Below are 23,001 nucleotides of genomic sequence, written 5' to 3'. Positions count from 1 at the left end.
AAAAGGAGACTGAAAGAAATATAATCGAGGGAGAAAGGTCTCTAGTGCCCCAGCCCCGTCCGATCGCATCCGTGCCCTCCCTCCTCTGGAGCGTCAGAGCGATTGTCTGCAGCGAGTTAAACCACAGGCACCCGGACACGGTTTCCATGGCAACCCCTCCCAGCTCTAATTCAGCACTGAGTTAAAAATGATATCAAATAATTGGAGAGAGCAGGAGAGCACAGCCAGCAGCCTGACCCCCCGTGCCTTCCCTTCACCGGGCGTTCAGGTGTGCGGGAGCTGAGATGACCACGTCATAGAGGGGGGCAGGTGGGCCACAGACTCAGCCAGGGCCCCGGGATGGTCTCTGGGCCCTGGGATCAGCAGCCCAGGTGAAGGACAGAAAGGGACAGAGCGAGTCCCTCCCACATGCCCTGCTGCACAGCCTCAGGACACCTGTGACACACATATTTGTGAACGAGGGTGCTGAGCAACCAGACCCAGCCACTTGCTCCCGCTTCATCCAGACGTGGGCGGCACGGTACCCCCTCGCTGAGGCGGGCAGCCTGCCTGCCTGGTGGCTCCTGCCTGCGCTGCACCCTGCACCCAGCCTGGGGGAGAAGACGTGAGGGTCCCGACCCCCAGTGCTGGCCCCCAGCAGCTGCTGAGTCCCCCATAAGGAGGTGCCCAACCCCAGCACTCACAGTGGTGAGACCCCAAGAACCTGGCAGGTCTGAGCCGTGGAGATTGGATGCAGGACCCTCATCACACAGGCCTCATGGCTCTCAGACAACTATCAAAGGAGCCAAGGACCTTCCTAGGCTCCAAGAAGTTGGGGCAGCCTGCGAGTCTCCCTGGGCGCTCTCACAGATTTTGTCTCCAATGGCAACACAGGGTTGTGATCCCACGCCTTCAAGAGGTGATCTGAGCTCAAATTCTAGTTCATTAACTATTAGCTGTGAGGCTTTGGGCAAGCAATGTTTCTGGGTCTCAGTTTCCTCATCTGTAAAATGGAACCAAACCCGATCACCCAGGGCTGGATGAGAACTGGCACGGGAACACTGGGCTTGCGTAGGGGCTCAGACTTCAGGGTCCGAGTCATAAGCCCCCTCTTCCCTTTGGTGGACAGTGGAGGCGGGAGAAGCATGCAGAAGGTGGGAAGGAGGTCTGGGTGGTCTCTGTCCTGGGTGACCTCGAGCAGATCTCTTCACCTGTCTGGGCTTTACTTTATGCATGAATACTGTTAGATCTGAGGTGTCACGGTTTTATAAACAGAGTGACTCAGGAAGACTCCCCTCACTAACTGGCCCCACATTTCATCTGTACACACTGGGGCCTTGCAGACCACACGCAGGGCCTCCTGCAACACCTGAGCCTTGCTCTCGACTCTGTCTCCCCGCCGCCCGGCCTTGCAGCCCCGGGGCAGCCCCTACCTGCAGCGATGGCCGTTCTGTTGTCCACGCTCACGGCTACGGCTGTGCTCACCGTCACCACCGCAGGCTCGCTCGGACTTTCTGGGGGAAAAATTGCCAAGTCACATTTTCAGGACCTGAGGAGGAGCCGAAGGTGGGGCGGGCTGGGGACAACAGTAAACACCATGTTCCCCGAGTGAGTGGGGGGCTTCCAGGGGGCTGCCTGGTACCACCCACCTCTGGTCTTTGTCGAGTGTCTCCTACATGCGCCCTAAAGGCGGGGTGCCGCCCACCTCTCCGTGCAGCTGTGAAGCTGCCAGGTAGTCCCTGCCCCTCTGGATGGTGTAGCATCGCCAGGTCCCCGACTGCAGACTGGCCTGCCTGCAGCTGCCCGCTGGTGCCCACCCAGGGACTCGCGTGGCATCTCAGCACCCTATTGAGTGGGAGACGGGGTGTGTTCCCGGACAAGGTGCTGGCTGACCCTGGGTTGTCCTTCATCAGTCACGGGGGTCAAGGTGACAATGACAGCCCCTTCGGGAAGCCAGATGCCAGGGCTGCACGGGGCCCAGAAGGCCGGCTGGCGTCTGACACATCCACAGAGCCCCCATAAGCCCTGGGGGCCTCCACGTCACCGCCCGCTTGGCAGCTGTGCTCTGGGGACTCGGCCAGGCTCTGGGGCCCGCCTGGAGGTGCCTCCCCGGCTCCGAGGAGAGCCAGGCTGCCAGGCGCGGCACCAGCTCGAGCTCTGCATCCGCACAGAGCTTCCGCGCTGAGGGCTGTGGACGAGCGCACCCGCGGCTCCTGGACTTCACGTCCCTGGACCTGCTTTTCAGGGCGCTCTTGTCCACGGGGTCAAGTTCCTCACTAAGATTCCCGAGAAAGAGGTACGGTTTTCTCACGTGCTCTCCTGTTAGAATGTCTTTCATCAGACGCTGCTTGAAACAAATAGGTCCTGAGACTCCCAGTGCCAGCCGTGAGGAAACTTAAATCTACCACTGGTTTCTCCTATTTGCTGTTTCCAGGCCAGCACCACCCGTCGCACCTTGCTGGGACCAAGTATCTCACAGAAACGGAAAATAACTCTGATTCTAGGAACTGACTCTATGGAAGGTGGTCCTGGGGTCTAGGAATTCGCTATGATGAAGACCCAAGGGAACACATGTCTCTGCATGGGTGGCTGTTTCTCTCCCTCCTTTTCTCTAAAACGGAAGCCGGCTTCCCCTGCTTGCTTCTAGAAATGTCTGGAGGATACTGATGGAGTGACCCCCGCAGGCTACCCCGGATGCAGGCTGCTTCCAGGACAGACTCCCTGTGTGTGTTTCACAGGCTTGGAAGGGACACCCACGTATGGGGTGGGGCCCTGATGACACGGTCTCTGGGGATGTTGGGGGTCTTAGCATCTGTGTCATCGGGCAGCTACCCAGCCCCACACCTGGCTGCATGAGCCAGCTACCAGGGGGTGGAGGCCGGGCCTGGGGCTGGCCCCAGAAAGGGGGCTGTGGGCATGGAGGCCACAGGCCTGAGCCACCAGAGCTCTGGCGAGACCCTGCTCCGTGCTGGCAGTCTTAGCACCAACTGCAAGAGATAGCTCAGCTCGGGCAGGGCTCACCCCAGGGTTAGGCGGAGGGTTGAGAGTCAGCCTGGGGAGGCGGGCCTCCCCTCGCCCTGCAGCTGAACCCCACTCGCCTTCTCAGGTTCACCCATTATACAGGTTGTTTTCTCTGTCTGCAGTGGGGGGTGGGGAATGTATGAGGGTCCCCTTGCTGGTCCCCAACCCTCCCTCCTCGCCGTGCACTCTGCTCTGCCCACCGCCCTCCTGTCCCCTGCCCCCCAAAGCTACCAGGAGGTCCATTCTGGTGACAGTATGGACAGGAGGGAGCCTGTCATCCTTGGGGGGTGGACAGGGTGCCGCCCCAGAACCTCTGAGGACCTCACGGACCTCCTGCTCTAGACACATGGGAAGGAGGAGGTGCCCCTGAGGCCTGGGCTCCACGAGGGAAGGGGCCTCTCATGGGTGCTCGCTGGGGTCACAGCCTGCCTCCTGCCCCACCACCGCCGTACGCACAGTGAGGTGCAGTGAGACCTTGGCCCTGTGCCCCCTCCCCCGACTGTGTGGTCCTGGTGAGCCTCAGACTCTCCCTGTGCAAGAAGAGGCCGTGCACGCCAGATGAGCTACGCGCGGATAAGCATACAGTAACGCGATGGGAGGACGGATGGGAAGGCATCTGGAGGGCGGCCGTGGGAGGGGCCTGGGCCTCCCCCGCCCCAGCTCAGTGGGGGTGGCTCTCGCTGGGCTGCCTGAGGGTGGTTGTGGTGGTGGTGGTGGTGGACAGGCACCTTGGAGGGAGGACAAGCCTCCACTTCAAGTTGACCCCCAGCCGCCTTCCTCCCCTTTTCTCCTCTCCTGCCCCCTTGGCTCACTCGGCCTAGTGGACGTGGATACTTCCGGTCCCTCTCGCTCACTGTGCAGGGTCAGAGCCCCAGAGGGGACTCGTGGACCCTCTCTGGACCACAGGCTCTTCAATTGGGAATCAAGAGAGTGAGCATTTGTGCTTCTGGGGTCCAGTCTGTCCTGAACATTGTGAGGCTTGCTTGGGGCTCTGTTGAAGCTGCTTGGCTTCTTTTCTGGGCCATCTCTTGCAGTGGGGGCTGGGTTAGAGGTTGGAGGCTGCAGCTCTGAACCCACGCCTGCAGCCGTTGGATGAGCAGGCCTGTGCTGGCTGGGGCCTGAGGCCCATTCACCACCCTCCTCAGGCCCTTCAGCCCTCGGTGATCTGGCAGCCGGGAGGCACCCTGTTATTACCGGGAGTGGCTGAGGGGCTGGCTGGGGCTCAGGGTTGCCCTCCTGGGAGACGTCGACAGCCCAGCCCTCTCGTCCCCACTGTGGAATAAAGTTTGTTTCTTTCATGGTATGAGCATCTGTCAGAAACACTCAGAAGTTTAGAAATAGAAAATTCTTAGAGGCCAACTGTCCCAATAGCCTCCTATGCAGAATCTGGGCTGGAATCCAGCCCTTTCTGACTTTTGGGTCAAACCTCTCTCCTTTGTTCTAGCTTTTAAATGGCACTGTTGACTGCTGACCAAGGAATGAAATGACCCACCCTGGGCATGGGTGGAGGCCAGTGAGGAGGGGACCCCGAGATCTGGATGGTTATCTTGTATCCCTGGCGGGAGGGGGGATGCCCTGGCCATGGATATCTGGACATGGCTTACCTGGTCCATCTGCCGAGCGGAGGTTGAAGACCATGCTGCCGGGAGGATGCTCTGCAGCCTGGCGGTACCACAGAGGGAAGTGGTCCAGGGTGAACATGCTGTCTTCATCTGCCGGAGTCAGGAACCTCCTGCAAGGAGAAAGACCTGGCACGTCCCCTAGATCCGAGCACGGTCTTCCCTATCTTCTTGTTCTTACAAGGTCACCATCGCCGGGCCAGGGGAGTGACTCCCCTCTGCCTTGGCGGAGGTGTAGGCAGGAAGGATTAGCCCCTAGGCGGGCATTGTCCCAGACGACGCTTCCTGGCAATTCCCGCCTTTTCCAGAATCAGATGCTGGTGCATCAGCAGGCACAGCGCGGGAAGAGCAGGGTTTCTGCCTAATGAAAGGCCTTCATCGCCCTGTAAACTGCTTGTGTTTCTTCTGGATAAACACCCTGATTCCTCTGTTGGGTAATTAGCATGTCTGCGGGAGGAAACCGTACAGTCGCAGGGGGGCTCATTCGTGTCCGTCTCTGCTCTTTACGACATGCTGGCGGGGTGGTCTCAGTTTGGGTGGGATTCTCCTGGAGTTCAGGCTTTGCCAGCAGTGGGCTCCTCAGACTCAGCACCATGGACGTTTGGGGCGGACACCATCACGGGCCACCCCCTGCACTGCAGGGTGCATGGCTACACCCCTGGTCTCTACCCACTGGCTGCCGGTAGCAAGCCCCTCTCCCCGAGCTGTGACAACAGAAACGCCTTTTGGACATTGCCTGGTCAACCTGGGGTGGGAGTGGGAGGCAGAATCGTGGGCTCAGGGCAGGGGGAATGTGGTCAACAAGGATGGCACGACCAGATCCAGCTGGTCACTCAGAGATGCATCCCAGTGGGGGCCCACGTCTGCTCCCCTCTTGGGGTGACGTCTCCCTCCTCTGCTGGGGACCTGTCCAGGGTGGTCTGAGCCTGGGTAGGGGGCAGGTTTCTCTGGCTCCCCAGTATGTCAGCCCCAACCCTTCTTCCCCCCCACTCCTGGAGTCCAGCGTCAGGCTGCTCACTAACCACAGTGACACCCCCAGGGACTCTGCTCCCGGTGCCCGGCGGGACTCACTTGTCAGAGACCTTCTCAGAGCCCACGAACAAGCTGCTTCTGAGGAGGCCGGCCCGGGTGCCCAGGAAGGCCATGTCCACCACTTGCTTGGACTCGCTGTGGGCAGACAAAGCAGGTGGCATCACGCTGGGCCAGGGCAGGTGCCGGGGAGGACCCACAGGCCCCTCCCAGAGCCAGGTCCTGCGGTCGATCTCTCGGGGGCTGCTGGGTACCGGCTTTTGCTGTTGTGAGACCCCTCCTTGCTCGGGGCCCCCTAGGCTTCTGTCCGCTGCGTGCACTCAGCTTTGGGGCAGCGGTTGACTCTGGCAGACAGAAGGAACTCAGGAAGAGAGGTTTTAGCCCCAGGACTTAAGGAAAGTGACTCCTCGTTTCCAGCACATGCTCAGCACCAAGTCCCATGAAGCCGGTTTCACATATTTGCCTTATTCCTGAGATTGGGGAGGAGCAGACTTCCACGTCTACCCAGAGAAGTCCGGGCAAACCAACAAGATCTGGGGAGGGCCTGCGGGCTGGAGGGCCCTGAGCCTTCTCACAGGCCCAGAGTGGCCCTATGGGGACCACGCCACACGGGAAGTCGTCACTTTTTTTTAAAATTTCAGCTGTTTTTTAAAAATTTACCTTTTATTTTTTGGCCACACTGTGCAGCACATGGGATCCTAGATCAACAAGGGTTCTAACCCACGTCCCCTGCCTTGGAAGTGTGGAGTCTTAATAACTGGATCACCAGGGAAGTCCCAGATTTCAGCTTTACTAACGTATAACTAACATAACATTTTAAGGTAGTTTAAGCATGTGTCATGGTGATTTGATACACGTATATATTGTGAAAGGATTCCCTCCATTGTGCGTGTGTATGTGTGTGTGTGTATGTGCGTGTGTGTGTATGTGCGTGTGTGTGTATGTGTGTGCGTGCATGTGTGTATGTGTGTGCATGCACATGTGTGCGTGTGTGCGCAGGTGTGTGTGCACGCGCGTGTATATGTGCGTGCGTGCGTGTGCGTGTGTATGTATGCATGTGTGTATGTTTGTGTACGTGTATGTGTGTTTTTATGTGTGTGTGTATGTATGTGTGTGCGTGTATGTATGTGTGTGCATGTGTGTATGTTTTTATGTGTGTGTATGTGTGTATGTGTGTGTTTATGTGTGTGTGTATGTGCATGCATGTGTGTATGTGTGTGTGCGTGTGTGTATGTATGTGTGTGCGTGTGTGAACACTTACGTTCCACTTTCTTTGCTCATCTCAGTCACAAAACCCAGGGTTCTGAGTAGAATCACCACCCTCAGCCCCTATTCATCTTACGAGGTCTGTCCCCTTCCCCCGTCTCCTCCCCCACCATCCCTCCAGCCCCCAGCAATCACTTTTTCACTGTTTCTGAGTTAGTTACCTTTTTAAAAAAGATTCCACATGTAAGTGATACTACACAGTATTCACGTGCCTCTGTCTGGCTTATTTCATTTAACATAATGCCCTCTGGGTTCATCCATGTCATTGCAAATGGCAAGATTCCCTTCTTTTTCCAGGCCGAGTGATAGTCCGTTGAGTACATACGCCACATCTCCTCTTTGTCCGTTCATCCACCAGTGGACGCTGAGGCTGTTTCCATGTCTTGGCTGCTGTGAATAGCACGGCAGCGGACAGGCGCGTGTGGACATCTCCCCAGTGGCCTGTCTTTGCTTCCTTTGGATAAACGCCCAGCAGTGGGGTTGCTGGATCGTGTGATAGTGCTGTTTAAATTTCTGGAGGAGCCTCTGCATTGTTTTCCATAGCGGCAAAATCAGTTTACATTCCCACTCACTGTGCACAACGGTTTCCTTTTCTCCACATCTTCACAAACACTTGTTATCGCTTGTCTCTCTGATAATAGCCATCTTCCAAAGATGACCGAGATCTTTTTTTTCAGTATTACAGTGAACCCAGGATTTTAACGTGTTCATTGTGCTCTGATCCACAGCTGCTGCTACCACATCTGCTGCCTCTCGCCTGGTGGGTCCACTCGTGCTGTCCGCCTGCCCCTCGTCTGGCCGGTGAGAGCCTCTTCAGTTTGTCTCCAATGTCCTGTGAGCACAACCTCCTTAGTCTTTACTGACTTGCACTTGGGATGACGAGATGCCCCCGGCTCATTCTGTCCACCTCCTGCCCCGGTCCTGGAAGCAGACACTTCTCCAGGGGTCACTGGCTCATTTCAGCGAGGGCTTCTTAGAGTGGACACTGAAACTCCACGTGGTTGGGTCTGGGGTGCTCATTGAGGTTGGCCCTTTCAGTGGACAAGGATCTCCTCTTTGTTTCTTTCAGGGAAAATACATCGTGAGTTCATTGATACTTCCAGTCTATATTTAATGCTCCATCTAAACTTCTTTGATTTAAAAAATCTGCACCGTGGGGCTTCCCTGATGGTCCAGTGGTTAAAATTCATCTTCCAGTGCAAGGGCTGCAGGTTTGATCTCTAGTCAGAGAGCTGAGATCCTGCATGCCCCGGGGCCAAAAAACCAAAACACAAAAACCAGAAGCGATATTGTAACAAATTCAATAAAGGCTTTAAAAATGGTCCACATCAAAAAAACAGCTTAAAAATATTTGTGCCTCTTTTCTCGTCGGTTGAAAATCTTGTTCCTAACAACATTAATGACACTATTTGCTCTGCTTATCCATGTAGTTTGGAATAACAGTGCCAATAAATACAGTGTCTAGAAATGTGCTTATGGAACACCGTTTTTAAGATTTTCATTTGTTTAGAGTTTACAGTTCTGTGCTTTCAAGTCCCTCAACAGAAGTCCCTGCTGTGTGGTTATTGATTCACAGCCAGGTTTGTTTCACTTGCTTTCAAATTTTCAGAGTTTATTTTTTAAATTTAATTTCATTTTATAATGACATGATTTACACAGTCCCAGAGTCAAATATGCAAAGTAAGACACGTTCAGAAGAATCTGTTCTGTCTCCATCCCTCTGCTCCTTCCTTCTTCTTAGTAGTAAGCTTTTTGCTCCCTTGTTTATTCTTCCATTAAAAATATGTAAGCATAGATATGTCGGCACGTGCACGCACATGTTTCTATATGGAGTTTGATGCAATCCCACTTGTCGGGTTTTGCTTTCGTTGTGCTTGCCTGCAGAGACAGATCTAGGAAGATCTTGTCAAGACTGATGTCTGGGCTTCCCTGGTGACTCAGTGGTAAAGAATCCGTCTGCCAGTCCAGGAGACACGGGTTTGATCCCCAATCCAGGAAGTTTCCACAATCTGTGGGGCAACTAAGCCCGGGTTCCACAGCTGTTGAGTCTGTGCTCTAGAGCCTGGGAGCCACAACTACTGAAGCCCGAGCACCCTAGAGCACTACAAAAGAGAAGTCACCACAGTGAGAAGCCCCGAGGACCATAAATAGGGAGTAGGCCCCGCTCTCCGCAGCCAGAGAAAAGCCTGCACAGCAGTGAAGACTCAGCTTATCCAAAAATAAATAAATAAATACCATTATTATTTTTTTAAAAGACTGACGTTAAGAAGCACACTGCCTATGTTTTCTTCTAGGAGTTTTATGGTTCCAGGTCTTATATTTAAATCTTTAATGCATTCTAAGTTGATTTTTGTTTATGGTGTGAGACAGTGGTCTATAATTTCTTTTCTTTTCTTTCTTTCTCTTTTTGTGTGTGGCGGTCCGGTTTTCCCGACACTATTTGTTAAAGAGACTATCCTTTCTCCAGTGTATATTATTTGCTTCTTTGTCAAGTAGGAGTTATCCACATAATTCTGGGCTCTCAATTCCATTCCATTGATCCATGTCTCTGTTTTTCTGCCAGGAGAAGGCAATGGCACCCCACTCCAGTACTCTTGCCTGGAAAATCCCATGGATGGAGGAGCCTGGTGGGCTTCAGTCCATGGGGTTGCACAGAGTTGGACACGACTGAAGTGACTTAGCAGCAGTAGCAGCAGCAACCATGCTCTTTTGATTATCCCAGGTCATCTTTCCTGACGTACTCCCTGGTCAAGAATATTTGCTCCTCAATGTCCCCCCGACATTAAAAACATCAGCTAATTTCTGAACTTGGAAACATAAAGACTGTGACTCTTCTCACCAAACCCAATGACCCACCCCCATGGTAGAAGGCAGGACAGTGCAGGGGGCCAAGAGTCCAGACTCTGAAAACAGGCTGCCTAGTTTTGACTCTGGCTCTGCCACTAATGAGGCAGAGGACCTTGGGCAAGTTGCTTATCTCACTCGGCCTTGGTTTCATCTGTAAAATGGGGATAATGATAGGATCTATTTGTCAGGTTGTTATGAGGATCAAATGGCTTCATGTACACTAAGAACTTGGAGCAGTGCTGGCCCACCGTATTCTTCATTCTTTAGTTTCATTTAATTTTGAATAGATAACACAGGGCTTCCCAGGTGGCTCAGATGGTAAAGAATCTGCCTGCCAATACAGGAGATGGGGGCTCGATCCCAGGGTCAGGAAGATCTCCTGGAGAAGGGCGTGGCAACTCACTCCAGTTATTCTTGTCTAAAGAATCCCAAGGACAAAGGAGCCTGGTGGGCTACAGTCCATGGGGTTGCAGAGTAGGACACAACGGAGCGACTGAGCATGCACACATATTCACATGGACTCAACATGGTACCAAAAATTATATAGAGAAAATCCCTCCGTCCTGGGGTCAGTTGTCTGTGCTTTTACCCGGAGCAGCCAGTGAGGACTGTTTCCTACACAGTCTTCCATAGATTTATATATGTACACATTCCCCCTACCTTTTATGTTTCTGCCCCTTTAACAGAAACGGGAGCATATCATCATGTACTGTTCCACGTCTTGCTTTTTTAATTAAGTGCTTGTTCCTGTAAGATTCTGTTGGTGTTTTCAAGCAGAAGCACTGATTATTAAATGTCTAGGAGAGATCTGACATTGCTGGGATGTGAATGTTGACTCTTCCTGTTCAAGAACAGGTGTGGCCCCTGCGTCCTTCAGCTCAGCAGTGCCCAACCCCCTCCTGGTACTCATGTGTGCACTCACACACTCACGTCTGTCTCTTCTTTCCACCTTCCCGTGAGACACCAGAGCCCCAGGTGAAGAGGAGCAGAGGGAGAGAGGACTCACCAAGGTCACATTAGTACCACATGCAGCCTCAATCTCACCTGCTGGAAACGGGCCCCAAAGGCTTGAGCTGTGCTGTTCGGGGGCAGTTGGGCTGATGCTTGTCCCCCCTGCCCCTTCCAGTTGGAGTCTGGCACCAAGGGAGGGGTTCTGGGAACTGGGCTACAGGGTGTGGTGTGGGTGTTTCCTCAGTGGAAGCTTTGCCAAGTCCCTGCTGTCCCGGGGGGCTGTGAGGGTTGCCATCTTCCCACGTCTACAAGTGTGACCCCCCACGTCTTCCCACCCTCCCCTCTTCTTAGGCCAAAGGCCTGGATGGTCTCCTGAGCCACCCACCAGGTCATGGGAAGCCCTGCCTTGACCCAGGGACTCCAGGGGTAGGATCCAGCTGCACCAGGACTTACTCGGAGCTGTTGAGGGCCAGTGCCGTCCAGTATGCCTCCATGGGGGCTGTGACCACCGCGTCAAACAGCGCCTCCTGCAGCAGCTCCTCGTCACCTGGGGCAAAGTCCGGAGACCATCCGCTTACTCCCCCGCGATGATGTGGGCGCCCACCCCCTGCCCAGGAGCCCTGACCCTCAGGGTCTAGAGGTGCCTCAGAGAAGGTCTGGAACACTCAGAGCCCCTGCTCTCTGCTGGAGGAGGTCGTCTCTGGAGGCCGGGAAGCCATGTCCTCTGCCCCAGCGTGTGGGCAGAACTCAGCGATTCCCAGGCCTCTCCAGCTCTCAGGCTCCGTGAAGTCAGGAGGCTTGCCTGCCAGCTGCCCCTGCCTCTCTCTCCCCAGAAACTGGCCTTGGGGACTCTGCATACCTGGTCTGATGCTTCCGCCCTGTCTTTGCCTGGGTGGCCCTTTCTCTCCCTTCCTTTCTCTAAAACACTTATTGATGTTTATTGAGGTGAAATCCACACAACGGACACCCTGTGGATGGCATGCAATCTGGCACTTACACTTGCCCAGAGACAGGCAGCCCCCTTTACGACCCCGAGTTCTCATGGCCCCAGAGGACTGCCATGAGGCGGGTCCTTTTACCTGCAGCTTGAGTGATGCCCCTGATGAGGGCCCCCCTTCCCCACACAATACCTACTCATGGCCTCATCACCCCTGCAATGACTAGCCTACATCCACTCAAGTGCTGGTCCCATCACCTGGCTTCTCCCCCCAACCACAGACTCTGTGATTGCATGGCCTGGTCTGCAGTCATCAGGAGCTTCACTGATGAACACCACCCCCCTCACCCTGCCTGGCTGGCTGGAGAACGTGTCTGGCACAGACTTGAGAGTGGAATGAACGAACGAATGAATGAATGAGGCCTTGTCGGGATGGCATGGGAGGTGGGGACTTCTCTCGGGGGGACACTGATGTGACAGGATGATCCACACCTCCTTCTGAAGAGGAAGAAGTGGGACCCAGTGGAGGGTGGCCCTGCATTCATGCAGGGACTTGGGGTTACCTGGACCCAGCTAAGGGAACACTCACAGATCACAGGCTGCAGGAGATGATGCCTTGAGGGAGCCTTACCTTGCCTGCTGGCTGAGGAGCGGGGTCGGGGGGCCCTACTGGGTGACGGGGACAAACCTGATGGGCAGGCCAGGCCCATCACTGTGGGCCTTTAACAGTGCCTGGGGGACAGAGGCTTAAAGGGACCTTAGTCCCTGCCGCGGGGACACACCCGTGCCCTTGCAGGTCTCACAGTCCTCGTCACTGGTGTGGCCCGGGGGGGCTGGCTGTGTCCTCTCGTTCCGGGGGGTCTCTCTAGTCTCCCTGAGCCATTTGTGAGCTCTGCAAGCACGGCACTCCAGCCTCCACCCAGCCCTCTGTCCCCGCGGAGTCCTGAGCTCAGGCCAGGGGACACTCACACTCCAGGGCGGGGTCCTCCTGGGTCAGGAAGCGCACCACGGCCTCCAGCTGGCTCAGCTTGCGGTGCTCTGGGTCGATGTCCGTGATGCAGTAGATCCTGGAAACCCGGCAGAGCCCATTACCCCGAGTCCCCTCTGCCCCCCATTCCCACTCTGCACTACGCCAGCCCCCGGGTCCTCACCAGTCGCCGGCCAGACTCAGGTCTGGGTGAAGCAGGTCGTGCAGGCCTGAAAGCAGAATCCGTGCTCGGTCCGGGGCTCACAGACCCAGTGCTCTAAAAGCAGCTTCAGGGGCAGGGAGGGCCAGCCGCATCCTGGCGGGTTCTCGGGCAGAGGTGGTGGGCTCAGCATGGAGCCCAATGGTGTCATGGTCATGTTGCTCTCTAAATGCCTTCCATCCCAACACCTCCTGTCCGCACCCTGCCCCCTGGGATCACCCTTGAGGAAGCCTTGGCTTGCCTGGCTTCATCGTGCCCAGCTGAGCCCAGGGCCGTGTGTGTCTGGGGCCACACCCTCAGCACAGAGGCCTGCACCGGGACTCACAGGCCCCTCTGGCAGCACAGCCCGGCCCACAGAGTCCCGGCTGGGTTGGCCCTGCCCTGTGTCCCCAGAGAACCTAGTTTTCCTCAGAACTGTGCAGAGGTCCTGGGTACTGGCCGACCCACCTTCTTCCACTGACGTGTTCCCCAGGAGGATGTATTCTCCGTGACCTCGGGACAGCACCACCCCCAAGCTGCAGGCAGAGCAGAGGACACAGGCTAGAGGTCAGCTGGGGCCTGGCCTGCTGCCCCCCAACCTCGGACCCTCCAAGCACATAGCCCATGACAGTGAATATAACCTGCCACCCCCACCCCGCCCTGGCTCTGAGTGCCTCCTTCCCCGAACCCTGGCAAAGACTTCTGCTATGTCATCAGCGTCTTTCCTGAGAAGGACCTGGACAAGAGAGGGCAAGGCCCCCTCCACTCCCGTTCTGTTGGATTCACCCTGGACCTCTTGGGGGCTCCGAGGATGGAGAAGGGTCTCAGGGTCCCACATGTTCCGTGGTCAGGGAGGCCCCTCCCGCCTGGAGAATCCCTCCTCGCCTTCCTCTCCCTCCCGGAAGATCATCTTTTGAGGCTTGGCTGATACCTGAACCACCTAGGGGGTTTATAGGGCCCTAGCGCCTGGGCCCCATCTCAGGAATCCCGAGTAAGGAAGGAAGGACCTGGACACGATGTCACAAGTTCCTGTAGGGACTAGTCGGGACTGGGGACCACCCTCCATCGAGTGATGGGGAATTCAGGAATAGGGGCATTTGCTCTGTGCACGTGTGATGCTAAGCTGAACACTTATATAATGGGAGGGAAACTGAGAGACCTTCAAGGCTTACCTTTCATCTTACAACTACTTACAATTGCATGGCTTTAAGACCTCCGGGTAGATCATGAATTTGTTAATAATTCTCTCAATAGTGCAGGGAAGCAGCTATTATTATCAGCCCCCATTTTCTAGGTGAGACATCTGAGGCATAGAGCAGTTAAGTAACTTGCCTAAGATCACACAGCCTATGAGTGGCGGAGCTGGGATTCCAGCTTAGTTTAGCTCCTGGCCCTGAACACTGGGCCATACTGCAACACCGAGTCACACAGCAAAGCAGGTATAGACCTCAGTTTTCCCGAGTGCAGACCTGGGTCTTTTTTTGTTATCACAAAATTGCCAACTACTTATGAGTGAATCCAGTCCCAGACCTGAAAGTCCCACCTGAGCGGTTGGCCCTGACATTGTACCCTGCCCCCAGCCCCCACAAGTAAGATCCAGGCCCCTCACCTGAAAGGTGTGTCACTGATGTCCGTGAAGAAGTAGTCGTTGGTCAAGAAAAGAACTCGCTTCTGAAAGAGGTACCAGGGAAGTGTGCCAGCTGGGGAGGGAGTGCCAACCACCCCTCCCTCCCTCCCCATGTGCTGCCTGGTGCCCTGCCCCGCCCGTCCCTCCCAAGGCCTTGTCCCTCCCAAGGCCTTTTCCCACCGGGACACTGCAGCCCTAGGGAAGGTGTGCCTGACTGAGGGCCATAGTCCAGAATGCACTGTCCCTGTGGGGCCATGAGTTACCACGTGTACCACCCAGGAATGGAAATTTGAAATCTCAGTTACTGTCAGTTAACAGAAATGGAAACCTAGAAAGCCTGGCTGGCTGGTGGCCCCTGCGCTGGCCGGTGGGCAGGGGGGGACCAGCACAGGCTGCTGGCTGAGCTCACACTTGTACATCCCACCAGGAACCGCTCGCCTCTTGAGTCCAGACCCCTCCAGGCCTTGCTGCCTTTCACAGCTTCTCTTTCCTTTCAAAGCTGCCATGTTTAAGTTGAGTTGAATTTGCACAAGTCAGGGCATCGGGGGGTGTGCACTGTGGCTAAGACAGGCACAGGCATCATACAGCCCTGGTCTAAGCCCCGCTGGTCACTCACAGGCTGGTGAGCTTGCCTCACGTTCTTGGGCATCGCATTTCCGTTTGTAAATCAGAGCATCCCCAGTGGGCTGCTGGGAGGTGGTGAGGGTGTTTATAGTGGGCGGGAAGGGCAAGGTTGACTTGGGCTCCGGTGCCCCGTAGGCTGTGCCATCTGCACACACTTGGATGCCTCTGGGAAAGCCGCACGCTGCACTCGGCCATGGGGTTGTCCTTATCCCCTTTGACTTTTTTCAGGCTTTTCTTCTGGGTTGGAAAGTGGAGTAAGATGTTGGATGGGACGCAGAGCGAGAAGGTAACAAAAAAGGTTTGTTTCAATAGGAAACCAGCCGTGGACCAAACAAGAAAGGACAGTTCCCAGCTCGGGCCTCATCCTGCCTGATGCCCTCTGGCCCCCTCTGCTTCAGGCAGACCCTCTCCCAGTTGGGTGGGGGGTCTGAGAGCCATGGGGGCAGCTGGGGGCCAGCCAGGGCACTAATGGGGCTCCAAGGGGGGCTGGTTTGAGTCTGAAACTGGGGAGCATTGACATTTTTTTTCTTTCTCTTTTTTTAAATTGAATAAAAAGTTGAAATGCGCACATCTAGATGTATCATTTCAGCAGTTTTGATAAATGCATGCTGCTGTGGGATTACCTCCTGGGTTGAGATAGGGATTGTGTGCAGCCCCTGAGATCGCTCTGCCTTCTCTCGGTCAGCCCCTGCCTTCCTGGGCGAGCTCTGCCCTGACCTCCATCCCCACAGCTTCGGTTTGCTGTTCTCACAGCACGAGCCCTTTCGCGGCCACTTCTTCTGCTCCACAGAGTGTCCCTGAGACCCACTCGTGTTGTCGAGGCATCAGTGCTCTGTTCCTTTCCCTCCGAGGAGTAAGTACTTCAAGGAGGGCAAACCACGGTGTACTGCTAGGCTTGCCCTCCGTGCGTGGCCATCCGGGGTGTTTCCAGTTTAGGGCTGCTTTGAATAAAGCAGCTGTGAGCGTTCTTCTTGTGGACGTGTGTCTTCATTTCTCTTGGTAAGTACCAGGGAAGGAATTCCTTTGCAAAATATGCAAATTATGTTTGCCTTTATAAAACACTGCCAACTTCCACAAGTTATTTTGTTATACTTCCACGAGCAATGCATGAACTCCAATTTCTCCACATCTTTGCCAGAATTATTGGTCTTTCAAATTGTAGTTATGTTAGAGGGTATGGAAGTAGTTTTAATTTGCATTTCCCTGACAAAGTTGCTGGTTGGGCTTTTCGTGGGCTTGTTGGTCATGTCTCTTCATTTCTAAAAGGTCTGCTAAAGTGTCTTGCCCACATTTTTAAAATTACATTGTTAGACTTTTTGTTAGTAATCTGGAGAAGTTCTTTATGGTCTGGACACAGTCTGTGTCTGGATTTTCATTTTCTTAATTGTGTCTCCGGATGAACAGAACTGTTTTTTGATGAAATTCGATTTTTCAAATGTTATTTTATGTTTAATGCCTTTGGTATTTTGTCAAAGAAAACTACATAACCTCAGGTTGTAAAGATTTTTCATCTGCATTTTCTTCTAGAAGCCTTATAGTTTTAGCTTTTACGTTGAGAGCTTTGTAATTGAGCGGCATTCAAATTAATTTTTGTGTATGGTATGAGTATATCTCAGTGACTTTTGATACATTTATTCAATTGTTCCAGCACCATTTGTTGAAAAGTCTTTCCTTTCTCCATTGATTTGCCAAGGTGTCTTTATCGAAAATATGCTGGCGACTTGTGTGTTTTTCTGTGTGCTTTATTTTTGTAGTCTCTGTTCCATGGATCCATTTGTCTATTCACATGTCAATACCACTCTGCTTGGTTACTGCAGCTTTGAAGTAAGCTTTGAAATCAGATACTGTGAATCATCCATCTCATTCAACAAAAAGAATTTGTCCTTTTTCAACATAGTTTTGGCCAGGTTAGGTCTTTTGCATATTCATCAGATCAGTCGCTCAGTCATGTCCGACTCTTTGCGACCACATGAATCGTAGCACGCCAGGCCTCCCTGTCCATCACCAACTCCCGGAGTTCACTCAGGCTCACGTCCATTGAGTCAGTGGTGCCATCCAGCCATCTCATCCTCTGTCGTCCCCTTCTCCTCTTGTCCCCAATCCCTCCCAGCATCAGAATCTTTTCCAATGAGTCAACTCTTCGCATGAGGTGGCCAAAGTACTGGAGTTTCAGCTTTAGCATCATTCCTTCCAAAGAAATCCCAGGGCTGATCTCCTTCAGAATGGACTGAAGGAGATACTGCATATTCATATAAATTTTAAAATCACCTTCTTCTATGTCTAGAAGTCTGTTAGATTTTTTTATTGGGATTGTGGTGAATCTATAGGTTAATTTTGGGAGAATAGACATCTTAGGAGTATTGATCTTACAATCCATAAACATGGTTATACGTTCCTATTTATTTAATTTTTTATTTGACTTGCTTTCTGCAGTGTTATGTAGCTTTCAGTGTAGAGGTCATATATGTAAGATTTATTCCTATTTTATATTCTTTGTGCTGTGGAAATTGGAACTTAAAAGTATTTTCATTTTGCAAATGTTTCTGGCTATATATAAAAGTATAATTGATTTTTATAACAGTGACTCTGTGTTCTGTGAACTGGCTAAATTTATCTATTAGTTCCAGCAGCTGTTTTGCAAATTTGGGGGATTTTCTATGTGAACAATTATCTTGCTGTGAACGAAGATAGCTTTACTCTCTCCTCTCTACTGTTCATGGCTTTTATTTTGTTTCCTGGCCTTATGACAAAGACAGGTTCTCTCCAGGCCCCCGTCAATGTTGAACGCAAGTGGTGAAACCAGACACCTTACCAAGTTCACAGTCTCAGACAGTGTTCAGTCATTCACCACTGGAAGTGAACTTTTCCAAACACGGTTTTTTCTTAATCAGATTGCGGATGTTTCCTTCTGCTTCCAATGAATATTTGTCAAGTGTGTTCAGCATGCTTTGGGGTAGCCACGTGCTGGTTTCTTCCGTGTGTTAATGCAATGGGGTAACTTCCCTCCGTGCGGCTGTTATCTTACACTTGCTCACATTACAAACCCCACAACACAACATCAACATTTTCCCTTTAAACAGTTGTCTTTTTGAGAAGTTAAAAGAACGAATGAAATCTTATCCTAACCCATGCATTCATTGTTTCCAATGCTGCTCATTTTTCTTTGTGTTGATCTAAGTTTCCATCTGTGTCATTTTTCTTCCGCCTGAGGAATTTCCTTAAGTATTTCTCTTAGGGATGAACTTTGATCTCCTCTATTTGAAACTGTCTTTATTTCCCCTTTTTTTGAGGTAGGAGCACCCCAACGCCTGTGAGTGGGGGTCTGGTTGAGATAAGGGTGGAGGTGCCTGGAAGCCATCCCTGCCTTTTCTGGCTCACGAGAAGGACCTGCTGGGCCTGAGGGGTCATCAGAGATGCTGACCGGCCTGCCCGAGGGAGGCCCTCTCAGTCCAGAGCTTGAAAACAATAGGCAGAGGCCAAAGAACTGACGCAGGTCCCAGTGAGAACCAGCCTGCACATCTAAAAGGAATGTAGAGAGTTACTTTCCTTCCCAGGGCTTCTGTGTTTGGCTTCCAGGAAAGTCCGTGTCTGTGAAAGAACCTGGGTCTAATCGTTGCCGACGGATGCCCATGTTCTTCCCTCGGAGGCGAAAGGGCAGCGGTAGTGGGAGGGAAGAGGTGACATTTGTAAATATGTCAAGGGACAATGCAGAGTCAGTGCCAGCCAGTGGGGCCTTTTACACGGAAAGAGGAATCCATCCCTTGTAAGTGACAAGTGAGTCTGTGGGGACAGGAAGGCATCGCTGGGTAGACCCATTCCTGAAAATCAGCTCTGAGGAACAGCAGTAATTTTCAACTTCTTCACAGATGACATGCTTTACAAGAGCTGCTAACAGTTTGCAAAATTAACTGTCACTTTCCCTGTTTCCAGAGGCTTCCCTGGTGTCTCAAACAGTCAAGAATCTGCCTGCAAAGCAGGAGACCTGGGTTTGATCCCTGGATTGGGAAGATCCCCTGGAGAAGGGAACGACAACCCACTCCAGTATTCTTGCCTGGAGAATTCCATGGACAGCGGAGCCTGGAAGGCTACAGTCCATAGGATTGCAAAGAGTTGAACACGACTGAGCGACTAACACCTTCCCCCTTTCCACCATAAACAACAAAAGGGCCACATAGCAGGCAGGTAAGGCAGAAAGAGGGCTTCCCAGGTGATGCTGGTGGTAAAGAACCCACCTGCCAATGTAGGAGATGTAAGAGACGCAGGTTTGACTCCCGGGTTGGGAAGATTCCCTGGAGGAAGGTGTGGCAACCCACTCCCAGTATTCTTGTCTGGGAAGGTCGCAAAGAGTCAGATACAACTGAGCAACTTAGCATCCACGCAAGGCAGAAAGAAGACCCGTGAAGGGCTGGGCTTGCTGCTGCTTCACCCTAGGCCCCTGAGAGGCAAGCCCTGGAGAGGGGTCACTCCCTGGCCAAAGTTCCGTGGGGCTGATGCCGGCTGGGCTGGGTCCCTCACTCGGGCCCTCCAGGCTCCAGCAAGTTCTCAAGATTTACACTCTGATTCAGCCAGGTCCCTTGTCAACACCACCAACCTTAATTAACCAGGATGCCACATCCTGGGACCAGACCTCAGCCTTTTCCTGGAGCGCTTACCCCTCTGTCCAGCGGGACTTTCACGTCCATGGAGAGAGACCCAGTCTCCCCGTTGATCATGGCTGTTCTCAGCTTCGAGGAGAAAGAAAACAAAATCAGTTGCTTGGCACACACTGGAATGTGGAGGCTCTGAGCCTCAGCTTAGAGGTCAACCCTGGGAACACGCTTGGTTTTCTCCTTTCCCCTGCGAGAAGAGCCTGGGTGGGAAAAGAGATCTGCTTCTAGGGCTCTATTCCCCTTAGCTGGAATTCTAGAATTCACCAAGATAAGGCTCCCAGTGGGCTGATGAGCGAGGGACACTGTGGCCGACTCTCCAGACACAAGTTCCTCCAGAAGGAGCTCCTGACAACAAGGCTGGCCTACAGGCGCCTGAACCCAACCTCTGCGGCTACAGACACAAGCTCCTTCAACCTCGGAGGGAGTAGCTGTTATCTCTCTGGGGCCATAGGGAGAACCATCTGTTAGCAGCACCACTTCTGCTTTGGGCCCAGAAAGTCTCCACCGAGGGAGTGGGGTGAGCTCAGCGCCTACGCACACCTCATCCCCGGGCCCCGCCTTCCAGCCACCCTCCCTCTCCCCCTGCGGCACTCACCATTCCGGCCTGGTCCTCCCACTCCACTTCCGAGAGGTCCACGCTGTTGTAGTTGGGCTTGGGCTTCAGTTTCTTCCCCTCTCGGTACTGAGTGGGCCGGGCAGGGGAGAGACACGAGGTTAACACAAGGCCCTGCTCAAGCCCAGCCCTTCCAGAAGGCCTGTGGGGCAGAGCCATAAACCAGAGCATCTCGGCCATTCCTTCACCTGAGGCAGAGGGGCCCTGGCTAGCATTCGTGATGGATGGCTCCAGGCCTCGGAGGGAGAGCTCCTTTGACGAGGAGCTTGTCCTGGTTTGGGACTCTAATTGTTAGAAAGTTCTCCCTCATCCAGAGCAGAAATCTGTCTCCCTGTGACTTTTACTACAGGACCACCAGGGATGCCCTTATATTGGGTTCTTAAATGGAACCCATTCACTGTTTCAACCGTTTCTACAAACTACCCCCAAATCTGGGTATGGCAGCTCAGATGGTAAAGCAGCTGCCCAGAATTTGGAAGACCCAAGTTCGAACCCTGAGTCAGGAAGATCCCCTGGAAGAGGGCATGACTACCCACTCCAGTATTCTTGCCTGGAGAATCCCATGGACAGAGGAGCCTGGCGGGCTACAGTCCATGTGGTCGCAGAGAGTCAGACATGACTGAACACACACACATGAACTACCCCCAAATCCCATACAGTTAAGACCTCAAGGCAAATAGGGTTGGCACCTACCAGAGGTCGGAGGTCAGGATGTGAGAGGATGTAGCCGTTGTTGGTGTTCAGAAAGGCATAGCCATGCACCCCGAGCTGGGGAGACAGGGATCGAGGGGGCATCAGGGGGTCTTTGTGCAGGAAGACTGGGACTGGGCAGGGAGGAGGACCAGGATGGGGAGAAGTGCCAGAGACCACAGAGCAGGACGCAGCTGATGTGGCCAAGGATCCCAGGGGCCCCAGCCTCCGTCCCCTCTGCTCTGTGCCTGCACATCGAGGGTGTGTATGTGTGGGGATGTCTGGGGGGCATGTGTGGGTGTGGGACAGGAAGGCAGGATGTGGGGAGTGGTGTCTGGGGGAGTGTCTGGGTGTGGGACAGGAAGGCAGGATGTCAGGGTCTCTGGGGGCATGTCTGGGTGGGGGAATGGGGGTGGCATGTCAGGGGTGGAGTGTCTGGGGAAGGGGCATTAGGAGGAGGAATGCAGACCCCGTCCCAGCTCTGGTCTCAGCCACGCTGTCTGCAGGGAGTCTCCTGAGCCTGCTGAAGTGGCTCCTGGGGGGCCTGTGACCCCACTCGGGGGCTGATCCAGGCTCACCTTGTACCGGGGCGCCAGCTTCATCAGCTCCCTCAGGGCCACATCAGAGCCCACTACGCCCAGGAGGATGCCGTGGGACCGCTGGAAGGAAACGCCGGTGTCAGGGGACCCAGCTTCCTACGTGTGAGGCCAGGCTGGACCCCCAGCCCTCCCAGACCCACAAGAAGAAGCCACTTGCACCTCAGGCGGTCCTTGCTCTGCAGTTAGAGTTTAGGCTGAGATCCTGGAATAAAAACCTAGAACCTAGCAGAAGAGACCCCAGGAGTAACGTCACGCTGGGAAGATTACTGTCCTGTATTAACACTGAAGTTGTAATATTTAAATGAAATACAGAGTTGAATGAATAATCAGCCTTCACAGCAGAGGCTGAAGTACTGGGATCTGGGGGGACCCTAATCTGAGGGCTGGGGGGCTGTGACGCACACAGGGCCCGTAAGGAAAGTTTTTCCGGCCAGACGGAGGAGGGGAGGCTCTCAAACTTCCCCACCAGAGCCTTAACAGATAAGTCAAAGCCTGCCCACACCCGCAGGGTCAGTGTGGCTTTGCTGGACGCCAGGCAGGTGACCCCTCTGGCCCAGGATCCCCAGGCAGGGTCCCATGTCCAGAGCAGCTGGCCAGCACCTGCTGGGTGAGCAGAATCACAGAGCAGCTTCTGGAAGTGAGGATCCCACCGGCCCCTCCCAACCCAGAGACGTGGGTTCCTGGGCACAGGGCCTGGAACCTGTGTTTACACCCGCCCATGGTGACCCTGAGGCCGTGTCAAGAACCCCACGTCTAAGGATGCTGGCCGGTGGCCCCAGCTCTAACCTGGGCAGCTGCTCATGAGCGGCCACTCACCGTCTCATTCTTCTTGCTGAAGACAGGCATGGCCACAGTGGTCAGCAGCGCCAGGCTCTGTGCCTGCGGGTGGAGAACTGTCAGGGGTGGCGGGTGATAGGACAGAGTCTGCAGATGGGGACCCAAGTCACCATGACTGCCCCCCAAGGAGGCTTTCCTTCTCTGAATGAGGAGGAGAGTTGGCAGAAAGGCCAGAGGGGAGGGGGCTGGAGGGGGGCTGGGGCAGACCACAGCAAGCAAAGCCCTGAGCCAGGGCGGGTCTCAGAGCCCTGAGCCCATGGTCCTGCCCTGAACCCGTTCGCCCAGGCCTCTTGTCTCAGCCACGCCAAGGAGGCAGGCACACCCACAGGACAGGTCCATCCGTGCACGAGCCCAGGAACAAAGGCTCAGACAGCAAGAAGCCACACCGAGGAGCCACCGGGGCACAAGTTCTGGCCACTGAGATGCCAGGTTAAATGTCCGGTAAGATTCTGCAGACATTTCCCTTAGAGATGGGGTGTGCGCCCCTCCCCTCCTCCACCAGAAGCCTTGAATGTGGCTGCCACCATTCTGAGCCCCTGTAGCCGCT

The 23,001-nt window shown here is 54.0% G+C and overlaps 1 protein-coding gene across 1 annotated transcript in view; it reads right to left on the bottom strand.

Moving 5' to 3' along the window:
* CACNA2D4 (calcium voltage-gated channel auxiliary subunit alpha2delta 4) overlaps nt 1-23,001 on the bottom strand; it is a 70,028-nt gene that overhangs the window by 29,471 nt on the left and 17,556 nt on the right. The window contains exons 14-26 of the mRNA XM_055579685.1: nt 22,434-22,541; nt 21,597-21,677; nt 21,022-21,096; nt 20,311-20,397; nt 19,719-19,790; nt 14,425-14,486; nt 13,284-13,351; nt 12,801-12,846; nt 12,619-12,716; nt 11,166-11,259; nt 5,691-5,786; nt 4,605-4,732; nt 1,413-1,493 (exon numbers count right to left, since the gene is read on the bottom strand). Coding sequence (XP_055435660.1) covers nt 1,413-1,493; nt 4,605-4,732; nt 5,691-5,786; nt 11,166-11,259; nt 12,619-12,716; nt 12,801-12,846; nt 13,284-13,351; nt 14,425-14,486; nt 19,719-19,790; nt 20,311-20,397; nt 21,022-21,096; nt 21,597-21,677; nt 22,434-22,541 — 1,096 coding nt within the window. The remainder of the gene's footprint in view (nt 1-1,412; nt 1,494-4,604; nt 4,733-5,690; nt 5,787-11,165; nt 11,260-12,618; nt 12,717-12,800; nt 12,847-13,283; nt 13,352-14,424; nt 14,487-19,718; nt 19,791-20,310; nt 20,398-21,021; nt 21,097-21,596; nt 21,678-22,433; nt 22,542-23,001) is intronic.

This window comes from Bubalus kerabau, chromosome 1, assembly GCF_029407905.1.
Source record: "Bubalus kerabau isolate K-KA32 ecotype Philippines breed swamp buffalo chromosome 1, PCC_UOA_SB_1v2, whole genome shotgun sequence".
Taxonomy (NCBI): domain Eukaryota; kingdom Metazoa; phylum Chordata; class Mammalia; order Artiodactyla; family Bovidae; genus Bubalus; species Bubalus kerabau.
This window is presented reverse-complemented; position numbering and strand designations above follow the sequence as displayed.